The sequence below is a fragment of the Xenopus tropicalis genome, chromosome 3 (assembly GCF_000004195.4).
Source record: "Xenopus tropicalis strain Nigerian chromosome 3, UCB_Xtro_10.0, whole genome shotgun sequence".
In the NCBI taxonomy this organism is placed as follows: Eukaryota; Metazoa; Chordata; class Amphibia; order Anura; family Pipidae; genus Xenopus; species Xenopus tropicalis.
In genome coordinates, this window is record NC_030679.2 from 133,239,161 (window position 1) to 133,253,063 (window position 13,903).

The window sequence follows — 13,903 nt, forward strand, 5'->3', positions numbered from 1 at the left end:
AAGATTTTGGAGGCACGTGGTAGAAGAGAGACAGGGCGGTAGTTAGAGAGACAGGACGGGTCTAGCGTGGCCTTTTTAAGGATAGGCTTGAAACAGGCAGGCCCGGATTTGTGGCGAGGCCACAAAGGCCCGGGCCTAGGGCGGCATAAACATAGGGGCGGCATGCCGCCCCGCCGCACGCAAATTTTTAAAATTTTGCTCCCATACGGAGCAATGGGGACCTCTCCCCACTGCTCCGTATGGGAGTTTTAACTTTGGCGCATGCGCATGCGCGTTAGCGCGGCGGCAGGGAAGGAGGAGGTGGTTTGCGCATGCGCGCTCGCACGGCGGGTGGGGGCGCCGAATTGGGGCGGCCTCGGGGCGCGTCGTTTAGAAATCCGGCGCTGGAAACAGGCCTGTTTGAAGGAAGAGGGGAAACTTCCAGAAGTCAGAGAAGAGTTGAAGATGTGAGTAAGAGCCGGAGTGAGTTCAGCAGCACAGTGTTTAAGCAGAGAAGAAGGCATAGGGTCAAGAGAGCAAGTGGTGAGCGGAGCAGACAAAATAAGCCGGGAGACTTCTGAGACAGTTACGGGACCAAAAGAGCTAAGACATGCAGAGGGGGGCTGAGGAAGGAGGAGCTGGTTAGTATTAATAGAGGGGGGAATTTGATTGTGGATGGACTCCACTTTGTTCATGAAGAAATCAGCAAAGTCCTGGGGAGAGTGCATAAAGTGAGGTAATGGGGTCTGTGAGGGACGCAGAAGGGTATTGAATATAGAAAACAGGCGTTTCGGGTTGGATTTATTATTGTTTATTAGGGTGTTGTAGTATTCCTGTTTAGCCTTCGACAAGGCAGAGGTAGGAAAAGAGGCGCTGATTACTCTGTACAAGTACATTAGAGGGGATTATAGGCAGATGGGGGATGTTCTTTTTTCCCATAAAAACAATCAGCACACCTGAAGTCACCCCTTTAGATTAGAGGAACAGAGCTTCCATTTGAAGCAGCGTAGGGGGTTCCTCACGGTGAGGGCAGTGAGGTTGGGGAATGCCCTTCCTAGTGATGGGGTAATGGCAGATTCTGTTAATGCCTATAAGAGGGGCCTGGATAAGTTCTTGAACAATCAGAATATCCAAGGCTATTGTGATACTAATATCTACAGTTAGTACTAGTGGTTGTATTTATAGTTTATGTATGTGAGTGTATAGATTGGTAGGTGTGGGTTAGGTGTGCTGGGTTTACTTGGATGGGTTGAACTTGATGGACTCTGGTCTTTTTTCAACCCTACATAACTATGTAACTATGAGTTGAGGCAGGCCAATAGGAATTTGTAATGGATAAAGTCCGCTTGCGTACGGGATTTCCTCCACATACGTTCCGCAGACCTCGCAGACCTCGAGGTCTACAGTGCTACAGACCGACCAGCTAGATAATCAGAAAGCCCCTAAAACCCTGTCTGGTAAGTTCTACAGTGTCTCTGAGTGAGATTAGAGGTCTGTGACCTTAACATACAGAAGTCTATGTGCCTGTACACACCCAGTTGCCCGTTCAGAGGTCTGTCCAATACACAGCACATCAGTTTTTCTCGCAGATCGCTTTATGTTGATGAGTGCAAAAAATATCATTCCACTTTCCATACGACATATGAACGCAGTCTTCTTTCCCATCTGTATTATTTGGCTCCCCTTTTTTCCAAAACCTGCAGATAAATAGCAAACTGACTTAAACTGGAAAATTGTATTTTAGGTGCTTCATTAAGTGCCTGGTTTATAACTGCTCAGGTCTTTGGGCTTGGGCAATGAATAGACCAAGAACAATAAAAAAACATTAAGGGGACATTATATAATATACTATTTAAGTTGTAAATATCTGCAGTTTTTGTTATTTCTTGCAATTAAATAGGTCAAAATGTAAAAATAAAGACACGTTCTATTTCCTGGTCCCAAAGAGTAAAGTCAAAGAAATCAGCAGCCCACTGAGAAGTCTCTATAGAAATTTAAATATATATATTTAGAGAGAGAGAGAACAGAAGGGAGCACACCCGTCACCAAAATATCAGCCCTGGGTGCAGGTGACAAAATACACATACAGAGAAAGAGTATCGTGTACACTCAGGGAAAAAGAAAAAAAGTTTATTGCAGAAACGCCAACATTTCAAGTACAAACAGTACTCTTCTTTAGGGACAACCAACAGACTGAATACCAACACACAATTTAAGTACCCTCCCACAAAAATGGAACCTGTTTCTGCCTGCCAGCTGATAGATATAAATCTGGAATGGGGATCACTCCAAAAGCAGCAGATGATACCTGGGTGCCAGAGCTGAACAATCATACAATATGCAGGAATGATGGCACTCAACGTTTTCGTTCCTTACTGGAACCTTCATCAAGGTCTTTGACGAAGGATCATTTGCATTGTTAAAATGCCTGCTTGTCTCTTCATGAAAACCCTGTGAGTACCGTCATTCCTGTATATTATATATGCATATTATAGTTAGAGTGTTTCTCTTTGCTGTTATGTAGTATTCATTCATTTTAACAAATGTGAAAGGCTGCATTTTTTCATTTTAGACACAGTGATTTCATATACCTGTAGGTATTGCCTCACTTCATGGTTTAGCCCACTGTGCAACTCTTAATTGACTCTCAATAAACCTTTATGGAAACTCGAAGTTTTTAACCAAGGACAGATTCTTCAGCTTACCTCTCTGGTGGATAATAGTATGCTCCATCCACCCATCTCCACTCATTCTTATCCTTATTATCCCTTCTGAGGCCGATCCAAAAATAGGAGTTGTCAGTAAGACCTTCAATGAAGTTCTAGGGAAGCAGAAGACCCATCTCATTACAGGGCAGAGGTAACACACAGATGTGCTACATATTCACATATTCTACAAAGAGCGCATAGACCTACCAGGACACAGTGAGCCAAGTACAATTTCGAGAACATCGACGAGATGCTATAACAATTGCATCTGATTCGCCAAAATGGATTCAACTGCACGTGCATTTCATTGCCAATTGGCTGCAGTTGCACCAAATATTTTTAAAGTGTGCCTGGGCATCATTTCCAGTGTTCAGTGTGCAAGTGATGCGAGTGCCCGATTCTTAACGTATAAATGTGCTGCGCCTATTGATGCAGGGCGTGAAGGGGACCCTTAGCTACAGCATGGTCAGGAGGTGTCAGTAGCTACAAGGTTCCCCTGCGTCAATAGGCGTAGTAGTGCTCCATTCCGAACAGGAAGTGCAAGGAGCGTATTTTGACAAAAGTACTGTGCTCGTGGATATAAATAAGCCCTAAAAACTCCAGCCAATTTGTGCCATTTTGAATGGTAGCAAATAACACAGAACTGGTAATATGATATATTGGTATTAGCTTCATTATTGCCAAGAAATGGTTTTTTTTTTTATTTTGTTGTAGCTGGTTGTAATATTCTTTATTTTGTTTATTCACTTTTGTCTTCACCTGTAGATGGTATTTGAGTACATAAGTCCAGCAAGGAGCACTCCTTTTACCAAATCAAGTATATGGGTGTCGTCCCTACCGAGTGGGCAGTGGTGATATTGCCTTTAACCAGGATCAGGGGAAGTTTGCTTTCAGCCCAGCCTTCCTTTCACAGCCTCTCTAAGTTACTGAACTGCTGCCGCCCACCCAGACTCCCCTTAAGTGCTTCATGTATTAGCCTCAGCCTATCTTGCCCTGGAGATTTAAAGGAGCCAGTGCCTGGGTGCTATATATCTGCCATCAAACAGAAAATTCCCACTGAGACGGCCCTTTTTGTCACAGGTGGAATAAGATACTGAATTAAGTGTTAGGTTTTGGTGGGATCATTCAGATCCAGTTTTTGCACTAAAAAGTAATGTAGTACTTATTAAATGTGTTTCTAAATGCTTAAAGTACCTGTCCAAGCACGTGCCTGGGTACCCTCATGTACACTGCAGGCAGGACAATATCCAGATCTCTTGGGGAATAGGCACAGATCATACAACATATTTATTACTCACTGCACATGGGTAGGACCCAAAAATCTTTTTCCACTTTGTTGCTGATCTTTGGAGGGCTCGTTTGAGGACAGCAATGTGCATATTTTGGACTGAGAAGACAGATGGTTTAAAAGATGCCTGAAGGAGGCCATTTATGCCTCCTGAACAGAGGAGGGGGCCTGCGACACTGCTTGTCAGCAACATACAATGCCATGCCAGTTTCACAACATATTACACTTCCAGTGATGTACAGTGAATGATTAACACTTGGCTCAACTGGAATCATGGTACCATTGTGACTGGGACATACCTTCTTATACCTGTGAGTTTCAGCCAACGCCTAACTGAATAAGTTCAATGGAAACATTGTGATTGGATGCCTGTGACTGTACTACCCTCAGTGGTTTAAATGCCGGGGAATTCCCTACCAGTCATTTGAACTCAAAAAAGCCGCTCGGATGAGTAGTGAAACTTTTCAAGAAAACTCTGAAAGTCCAGTTGCTTTAGAATTAATTCTACTAGATACTGTATATTATGGCCTGGATGAATGAGAATTTTCACTGTAATGTCTATAGTTAATGAAGTTGGTTGTACAGTAAGTAACTCACCTTTTCCCTCTCACTGTTGACAATAACCAGATCACTATTCATTGTTTTACAAATGGCCTGGGCATCCACCCAGTTCTTCTCAGTTGTAACGATATAATAACAGCTTCCATCAAATGCTTTCCAGCCAGAATCACACCGGGGTCTCTCTAAAATGAAGACAAGAGTTGGGTCTGTATAAGTGAACCAGCTGCTCTGTGATGTTCCACCATACTGTATACATTTACAATTCCCTGTTGCAATTATTGTATTACTGAATGACTGAATGTGAAGTTTAAAGGTACGGGCACCTGAAAGAAGGCACCCAAATCAAATTACACAAAATTCTCTCTCTAAACCAGTGCTGTCCAACTTTTGTGGTACCAAGTGCTGGAATTTTTCAGGCCTACATGGTGGAGGGCTGATAATGGAAGCCAGTTTTGACTACTTCCCTTTTTCAAACTGCACCCACTTTAAACCACAACCTCACTGTAGGATATCACACTTCAGTTATAGGTGAAAGAATTATATTATGTCATGTATGGAACACACAGGCAGCATAGGGCAGGCAGAGCATGGCACATACAGGCAGGGTAGGGCTGGCAGAGTATGGCACACACAGGCAGCATAGGACAGGCAGAGCATGGCACACACAGGCAGCATAGGGCAGGCAGAGTATGGCAAAGACAGGCAGCATAGGGCAGGCAGAGTATGGCAAAGACAGGCAGCATAGGTCAGGCAGAGTATGGCACACACAGGCAGCATAGTGGAGGCAGAGCATGGCACACACAGGCAGCATAGGGCAGGCAGAGCATTGCGCACACAGGCAGCATAGGGCAGGCAGAGCATGGCGCACACAGGCAGCATAGGGCAGGCAGAGCATGGCATACACAGGCAGCATAGGGCAGGCAGAGTGTGGCGCACACAGGCAGCATAGGGCAGGCAGAACATGGCACACACAGGCAGCATAAGGCAGAGCATGTTGTTACCTTTTTGTATTGTCTGTAAGAGATCCTGCTTCATACTGTTCTTAGCATCTGATATACGGGAATCTTAAAAGAAGAGATTTGATTGCTAAAACCATCCATTTATAGAATTAAAGATCATCATAGTCATTACCTCACATTTTTTGCACATTTGTAAGGCTCATTCACTATAAAATGGTGGAGGTCCCTCCCACTACTATGCCATATTCAGTTTAATGAGAAAAGCTTATCTGACTGTTTAGCACATGAAAATTCAATCAGCGTTTATGGGAAATTGAATCTCACCATAAATTTTCATGTGATAAACCATAAAATAACTTTTTCAGAATACAGAAAAAGGCAAAAGCAATTGCTTACCCAGTGTCTGTTTCACGGTTGTGATTTGTGTTAGAAGGTTGGCTTTGTCCTCATCTGCAATTACCAGAATTAGTAGAATTCTTCAATAAAGTCATAAAATGTACATATTTACAGTATGGTTAAACATGTTGAGGGTGTAAAAATGGTTGACTAAAATGAAGCTAAGCTCTCTGAATAATAAAACAGTACCTGTACTTGGTCCCAACTAAGATATAATTACCCCTTATTGAGGGCAGAACAGCCCTATTGGGTTTATTTAATGGTTAAATGATTCCCTTTTCTCTGTAATAATAAAACAGTACCTGTACTTGATCCCAACAAAGATATAATTACCCCTTATTGGGGGCAGAACAATCACATTGGGTTTATTTCATGGTTAAATGATTCCCTTTTCTCTGTTATAATAAAACAGTACCTTGTACTTGATCCCAACTAAGATATAATTACCCCTTATTGGAGCAGAACAGCCCTATTGGGTTTATATAATGGTTAAATGATTCCCTTTTCTCTGTAATAATAAAACAGTACCTGTACTTGATCCCAACTAAGATATAATTACCCCTTATTGGAGCAGAACAGCCCTATTGGGTTTATATAATGGTTAAATGATTCCCTTTTCTCTGTAATAATAAAACAGTACCTGTACTTGATCCCAACTAAGATATAATTACCCCTTATTGGGGGCAGAACAATCACATTGGGTTTATTTCATGGTTAAATGATTCCCTTTTCTCTTTAATAATAAAACAGTACCTGTACTTGATCTCAACTAAGATATAATTACCCCTTATTGGGGCAGAACAGCCCTATTGGGTTTATTTAATGGTTAAATGATTCCCTTTTCTCTGTAATAATAAAACAGTACCTGTACTTGATCCCAACAAAGATATAATTACCCCTTATTGGGGGCAGAACAATCACATTGGGTTTATTTCATGGTTAAATGATTCCCTTTTCTCTGTAATAATAAAACAGTACCTGTACTTGATCCCAACTAAGATATAATTACCCCTTATTGGGGGCAGAACAGCCCTATTGGGTTTATTTAATGGTTAAATGATTCCCTTTTCTCTGTAATAATAAAACAGTACCTGTACTTGATCCCAACTAAGATATAATTACCCCTTATTGGGGGCAGAACAGCCCTATTGGGTTTATTTCATGGTTAAATTATTCCCTTTTCTCTGTAATAATAAAACAGTACCTGTACTTGATCCCAACTAAGATATAATTACCCCTTATTGGGGGCAGAACAGCCCTATTGGGTTTATTTAATGGTTAAATGATTCCCTTTTCTCTGTAATAATAAAACAGTACCTGTACTTGATCCCAACTAAGATATAATTACCCCTTATTGGGGGCAGAACAGCCCTATTGGGTTTATTTAATGGTTAAATGATTCCCTTTTCTCTGTAATAATAAAACAGTACCTGTACTTGATCCCAACTAAGATATAATTACCCCTTATTGGGGGCAGAACAGCCCTATTGGGTTTATTTCATGGTTAAATTATTCCCTTTTCTCTGTAATAATAAAACAGTACCTGTACTTGATCCCAACTACAGTATGTACCTTCAAGAACCCAAGGGTTCTATCAGGTCCTCATGCTTTGTCAATAAAATAGTAGAACAAATTCAGTGGCACACGGGGCAAGTGCAGCCGGGAGACCCATTGCAAGTTTATTAGCAGAAAACTGCAATGTTTCAGGGCCATGTCCCTTTGTCAAGCAGAAATGTTGCAGTTTCCTGCTAATAAAACTTGCAAGGGATCTCCCAGCTGCACTTAGTGCTTTGTGCAATTGAATTTGTTCTAGGGGAGAATGCAATACCTCCATCACTGAGCACTAGGCATTCTCAGTTGATGATAAGGTAAGGGTAAGTGACGCCTTTCTTCTGACTCTCAGTAAAATTAAAAAAAAAAAAAGCTAATTTGTTTGTCTACCATATTATTGGTTTGTTTTCTTTTAATACACCTTACCATTTGGATGTGGGTCTATTTTGCTTTAAAAAAATATATCAATTTTCAATGTTAAATAACTATACAGGATCAGAGAACTCTTTCTCCTGTTCTTCCTATGACATCATCCAGGCTGGTTACAGGGAAGGGAACAATCTGATTGGCTAGGAGAAAAACCTGAGGCTTGCTGGGAGCCCGAGAGGACATCTGGGAAAAGAGAAGGACCTAGAAAAAGCCTTGCTTTGGAGCCAAATCCATGGGGATCAGGAGAGGTTATAAAGGAACCCCTGCTGTATCCACCCAGAGAAAGAGTGATAGAGCTGCCCAGGAATACAGAAATCATCTCTGAAATAATATGTGTGTGCTCAATTTAGAGGAGAAGCCTAGAGCTCCAGCTATAGAGGAAGAGCCTGTCCTGCCCCCTGCCCAGTTTTCTGTGGACCCTTTGCAAGCCTTGTAAGTGATCCACCAAAGAAAGCACCATTGTGTGGGGCCTTTGTGAAGACAGGTGTTGTTTGTATACTAACTACATGGGAGATACTGCCTTATCCAAAGGAGATGTACTCAGGGCCAGGTAGTGCTACCTGGGGTATATTAATAGCTCTTGGTGAAGGAACACATTGCCTGGGACTAAACTGTGCATTACACTATCCATCCAGAGTAGAGTGCGGGACTGTGACACTTAAAGGGCTGAGTTAGTGAGTTGGATAGACCCCAAGTGTCCCCAGTGCAGGACTGTTATGTTCTTTATGTATCAGTTGCATTTCTTCACTTCTATATAAAGTTAATTTGTTTCTACAAAACATTGAATAAGGCAGTTGCTCACCCAGTGCCTGTTTTATGGTTGTGATCTGTGTTAGAAGGTTGGCTTTCTCCTCATCTGCAAAGAAAAACATATCCTGTAGTCATTTTTATTGCTTCCCAGTAAGTATTTAAGTTACCACCTAACTCAGTATAGAGTGCCAACAAGTAAAACATTTCTATGCTACAACTTATTGCAATATTAGCCGACACATTGGTTAGGTACTGTAATACTAGAGTAGGATACCATACGTTTGCATTTCATTTCCTCTTCTTTTATTTTAGAAAACCTTAACATAAGGTGGGAATTCTGTTTCAATTTGAAAGAAATATCTTTCAAATTAAATATCTGCAACACATTCAGTTGGCATTTACAATATATTAGTTAGCGGGACAGAATTGCAGCCATAGATTTGTTCTGTTTAGGTTCTGGCAAGTCTTGTAATAATGTGACACTAAAATGTTTGTTTGTTAAAGGTCTGTTTGTATTTCTGTCTTAGGCACGGTACAGTCAAAAGAACATTCTATCACTGGACTTAGTTTGCACTTTAGAATTCAATATTGGGGTGACTATATTTGATCTTTGTATTGGTTAGAAGTGATGAATTGGTTCATAAGTGGATATGAACATACTGGTGATTTGGGACTCTAAATGGCAGATCAGATACAGGGTCAATTTTGGACTTGATAGACGTTAGACCTAAGGTCTTTAGATTGCGCATATCCAGCACTATGTTAATCAGAGCTTGATCCAAGAGGGGCAGCCAGGGGGTGGAACACAGGCGCCCCCCTACATCCACCTAACTTGCGTGTCATTTAGATGTGCAACTTGGGAAGTGCTGGATGCTGCTTTCTGCAATGAGCGATAGATTTTTCATTTGGTACTCGTTACAGAAAGCAACAGACCAGGGGGCAAAAGTGCTTCCTAAATGAGCACTAAGGGGAGCTCTTGTGCCTCTTGCTCCCCTGGCCCTCCCAAATTAGCCCTACATTTAGAAGAAATGCCAGTGGCACACACAGCCATTCCTTCAAATTTTTACCTTTGCCTGTTGGGCTGCCTTGAATGTACTATGCAGTACGGGGTAAGACAACCATACATGATACTATATAATCTAACATAATTATTAGGGTTGGGTAACTCTTCTTGGTACTAGCATTCAATTAGATGAGAAAAGGTTATCTCCTAATTCAATTCAGGATTTTCCCATATAGCCAGAAGAGTTTTCCCTACTGAATCTCATCCACAAGTGATAAATCATAAAATAATGTTTCCTCATGAACTGAATCTGGGTCAATATTCTGATACTAACGCTCCCCTAACATCCCCTTTATGCCTGTGCTCTGTCTTCTTTTAGTTTCTATAAGGGGTCACATTTACATGTTTTTTTATAGGAATTTCCCAGGATGGATAATTATATGGATTGGGCATTTCTACGCATTTTTTTTTGGACAATTTAACTAGAGTATACTGGATATAATATGGACAAACAGTTGCATTCATGGACTAGGGACCATTATGTTATCCTTATGTACATGGATGAGAGGGGGAACTGTGTGGTATATTTAAGCACACTTGGGCATGCCCCTGAAATGCTGTATGATATTGTCATAATAAAAGTTAGAGATTAGTTCCCCTTGGAATGGCTTGGAGAGCCAATAGCCTTTCTTCTATTTTTTATTGCTTGTCTTTTGGTATTATAGTAGCTATAGTATCAAAGTTACTACACAACTTAGCCTAGAATTCTATCATGTGTAAAATATATCTGCTACACTTTGTTTACATGTTAGCTGGCACCGTGCGTGGACAATGGTTAATAGCCAGTCGCCAGTCAGCACAGAATTTCTTATCCGGGCGTCCCGATGCCGCCCCCCCCCCCGAGCATGTGCATTCGCGAACACCCCCATCTGTGTGCATTTAAACTCACATATGGAGCAGTGGGGAGAGGTGCCCATTGCTCCGTATATGAGCAACATTTCGGTGTGGCATGCCACCCCTAAATTTGTGCTGCCCTAGGCCTGGGCCTTTGTGGCCTCACCACAAATCCGGGCCAGTAGCCGGTACCAGCAGAGGCTGAGTTATGTGTGCAGTCCATTCATCTTTTTATTTAAGAAGTTCTTAAGACAGGGGTGGGAATTTTGGTTAAGTTATATCTTCCAAATTACAATGTAACTAAAACTACTGCTTTCCCTTCATTTACCTAAGTTTCTTTATGCAAAGAACTGGAGGCAGAAATATTTTGTAATAAGCCCTACAAACAAGTAATGATGGCAAAGTGTTTTTATACCGCTCGACATTAGCTAGGGGTCCATAGAAGATTGATTTTTCCTGCCTATAAGCCTACGGCCTTTCCACAGACAGAGGTGCCTTCAAGGATAGATGTAACATTGGAGCAATCAAAAGGTACAGGAGTTGTTCCTTATGCCCCTATACTTTTGTGTATACACAACAAGTGTTGTTTTATTCACAACTAATATGAAGACAGTTTCCAGAGAATACTCACGTTCCTGCTGTAGCTGCCGGCTCACTTTAGAATCTGGAAAGAGAAGATCAGTAACAGGTGAGCTAAATACAAGCTTGAAACACTGCCCTGGGTGGTAGGAACATGATCTCCTATATCTATAATAGCACTGATTGTTTCATATAAAATTTAGTACAATGTGGGCAAAATTTCTTTAGTGCATGTTATGTAACTGATCTCAATGGACTAAATGTGAGTGCAATTTGTTTTTGTGATTTTATATATTAAACGGTATTATATTATTTGGGTTTTTATCTTTTTATTGAAATCTGAAGAAAGGGAGAGATCTGCTTAATTTAATCACTACAGGCAACACCTCCAACCATTGGTTTCTACGCAAATTTTCTAGACTTGTTTCAGATTTTTCCCCTCACTCCTCCATGTTCTTCAGAAAGTCAGTTGAAGTGTATACTGGTAAAAATACAGACCCAGCACTGGCACGCACACCAAGTGCCTTTATATAGAAAGTGACACTGTAAGGGGAAGTTGAGGGTTAGTAGAACCACTGCGGTTTTGAAAGTGTTATACCAAGGGGTGGTGGGGAAGTGAAGGAAGGAATCAAGAAGAGTTTGCATCAGAACTTTTCTGATGAACTGACAGAAGGCTATGTCATCATCATTTTCTGTGGAAAATGAAAATCACATTAACAAATCAGATATGAGAGCCACAACCGAAGCTCTCATCTCCTCCTAGATCAGCTAGGAATGAGGTAGGAACTATTTTATCACAATAATGGTCACTTTTCTTCAGCCTCGTCTACCAGCTAACATTAATAGGTCTTCCTTTCAGGGTCAACCAGAACACACCCAAGTGAAATGATCCACCCATGGCATTTTGTGTTACTTCTTTCCAACTAGCACTCAAGTGTACAAGGTATGCTGTTAAAGAATATATAGTTACATATTACAGAATGCCAATATGGGTGAAACTCACAGTATATAAACATGAGGCTGGTCAGGATTATCAGGAACATGAAAACAAGAACCAGCAGGGTCACCAGAACCATCAAGAGTCTCCTCTGTGTCCTCAACGTTTCACTTGCCTTCAGAACTGAAAGGGAAATGGATACACAGATATATTATTTATTGCTTTTTCTGGGAGAGGAATGCTGTGTTTTGGCTATTAAATAACATACAGTATCTTCATTTGGTCCAGATCTTTGCACAGAGAGAGAAAAGGAGAACTGCAGGGTAAAGGCACCATGCACAGCCTCATATGTAGGGATGGGGCAAAGACTGCACCAGGACCTTTTAGTTCCTAACGGTACTACAATGGTGCTGCAAAGCTCCCTGAAATGTAGTGTTTTGGTCCTTTTCTACACAGAGGAGAGCCTGAATATCTTAAGATGCAGTGATATTTCCAATATAATATAAGAAATATAAGTTTCTTTACTAATTTCTAGATGAAGACAATCTTCAAAAAAAGTGTGAGAGTAAAACACAGAACTCTGTCCATTCATTGGCTGATGTGACTAAACATGTAGGCGTATAGGCACCATATCAGTGCATTGTGCCTGAGTCTAAACTTTCAGAAGGAGCCAGCGCTACACATTAGAACTGCTTTCAGCTAACCTATTGTTTCTCCTACTCCCATGTAACTGGAGGAGTCCCAAGCTGGACTTGGATTTCTTACTACTGAGTGCTATTCTGAAACCTACTGGAAGCTGATATTTTACTGATATCACTCTAACTTTCAGCACAGCAGTAAAGTGTGACTGAAGTCTACCAGAGCACAAGTCACATGACTGCAGCACCCTAGGAAATGAAGAATATGCCAAGCCCTATGTGAAATTTCAAAATTAAATGTAAAAAAATCTGTTTGTGCTTTTGAAAAATGGATTTCAGTGCAGGATCCTGCTGGAGAAGTTCTGTTAAGTGATGCATTTTGTAAAAAACTAAATGGAATTTTTTAATTTAAGATTACCCAATGGCACATACTACTAGCAAGGTGTATTTTTATATCATTTATCAAAAATGGTTTATATTACACATGGGCTGTTTTATACAATATAATTTTATAGAGACCTGCAAAGTTAAGAGGTATAATTTCCCTTTGTTTCCCCACACCTTGAAAACCCATAACAGCCAATCAGATGCTTTTTTTTTTTCTAAACAGTTGACCAGCTGCAGATTTGTTGTTACCAAGTTACTAGACAACTAGCAAACTTAAGGCCTTTATTACATTACTTTTTATGTCTTTAAGTTAGAGAATGATACATAATTTGAACATGACACATGTGGCTGAAGTGTTAAACTGAACAGACACTAACACCATGCAAACTGCCCACTGTCCCTATAGCGGTTATTATAGCAGGGAAACCACATACACAGAAATACAGTTACAGGTTACCTTTTGGTGAGAAACTTCCGCCTTTTGGTTCTTGATAAATTTTCATCATCATTCTTGTGGGCTCATTTGGTTCTTCAGTGCCAGTGATATTTTCATATACTTCATTATCAAAATCACTTTGCCATTTTCCTGGGTATTTGAAATAAAATAATATTATTAGCAAAGTTGAATTCAGAGCATTAATTGTAGTACAGGTATGGGACCCGTTATCCAGAATGCTTGGGGCCAAGGGTATTCCGGATAAGGGGTCTTTCCGTAATTTGGATCTCCATACCTTAAGTCTACTAAAAAATCAATAAAACATTAAATAAACTCAATAGGACTGTTCTGCCCCCAATAAGGGGTAATTATATCTTAGTTGGGATCAAGTACAGGTACTGTTTTATT

General features: G+C 40.8%; 1 protein-coding gene across 1 annotated transcript; it reads right to left on the reverse strand.

Annotated features, from left to right (window-relative positions):
- Positions 1 to 1,294: 1,294 nt before the first annotated feature.
- Positions 1,295 to 13,671, reverse strand: LOC100489411 (hepatic lectin). Its single transcript, XM_018092526.2, has 9 exons — positions 13,517 to 13,671; positions 12,101 to 12,217; positions 11,150 to 11,182; positions 8,674 to 8,727; positions 5,892 to 5,945; positions 5,538 to 5,600; positions 4,573 to 4,718; positions 2,685 to 2,800; positions 1,295 to 1,676 (listed from the first exon to the last, which is right to left on the reverse strand). Exons 1-9 carry the CDS (start codon positions 13,566 to 13,568, stop codon positions 1,553 to 1,555), a joined length of 759 nt encoding a protein of 252 aa, XP_017948015.2. The 5' UTR covers positions 13,569 to 13,671; the 3' UTR covers positions 1,295 to 1,552.
- Between the last annotated feature and the right edge of the window lie 232 nt (positions 13,672 to 13,903).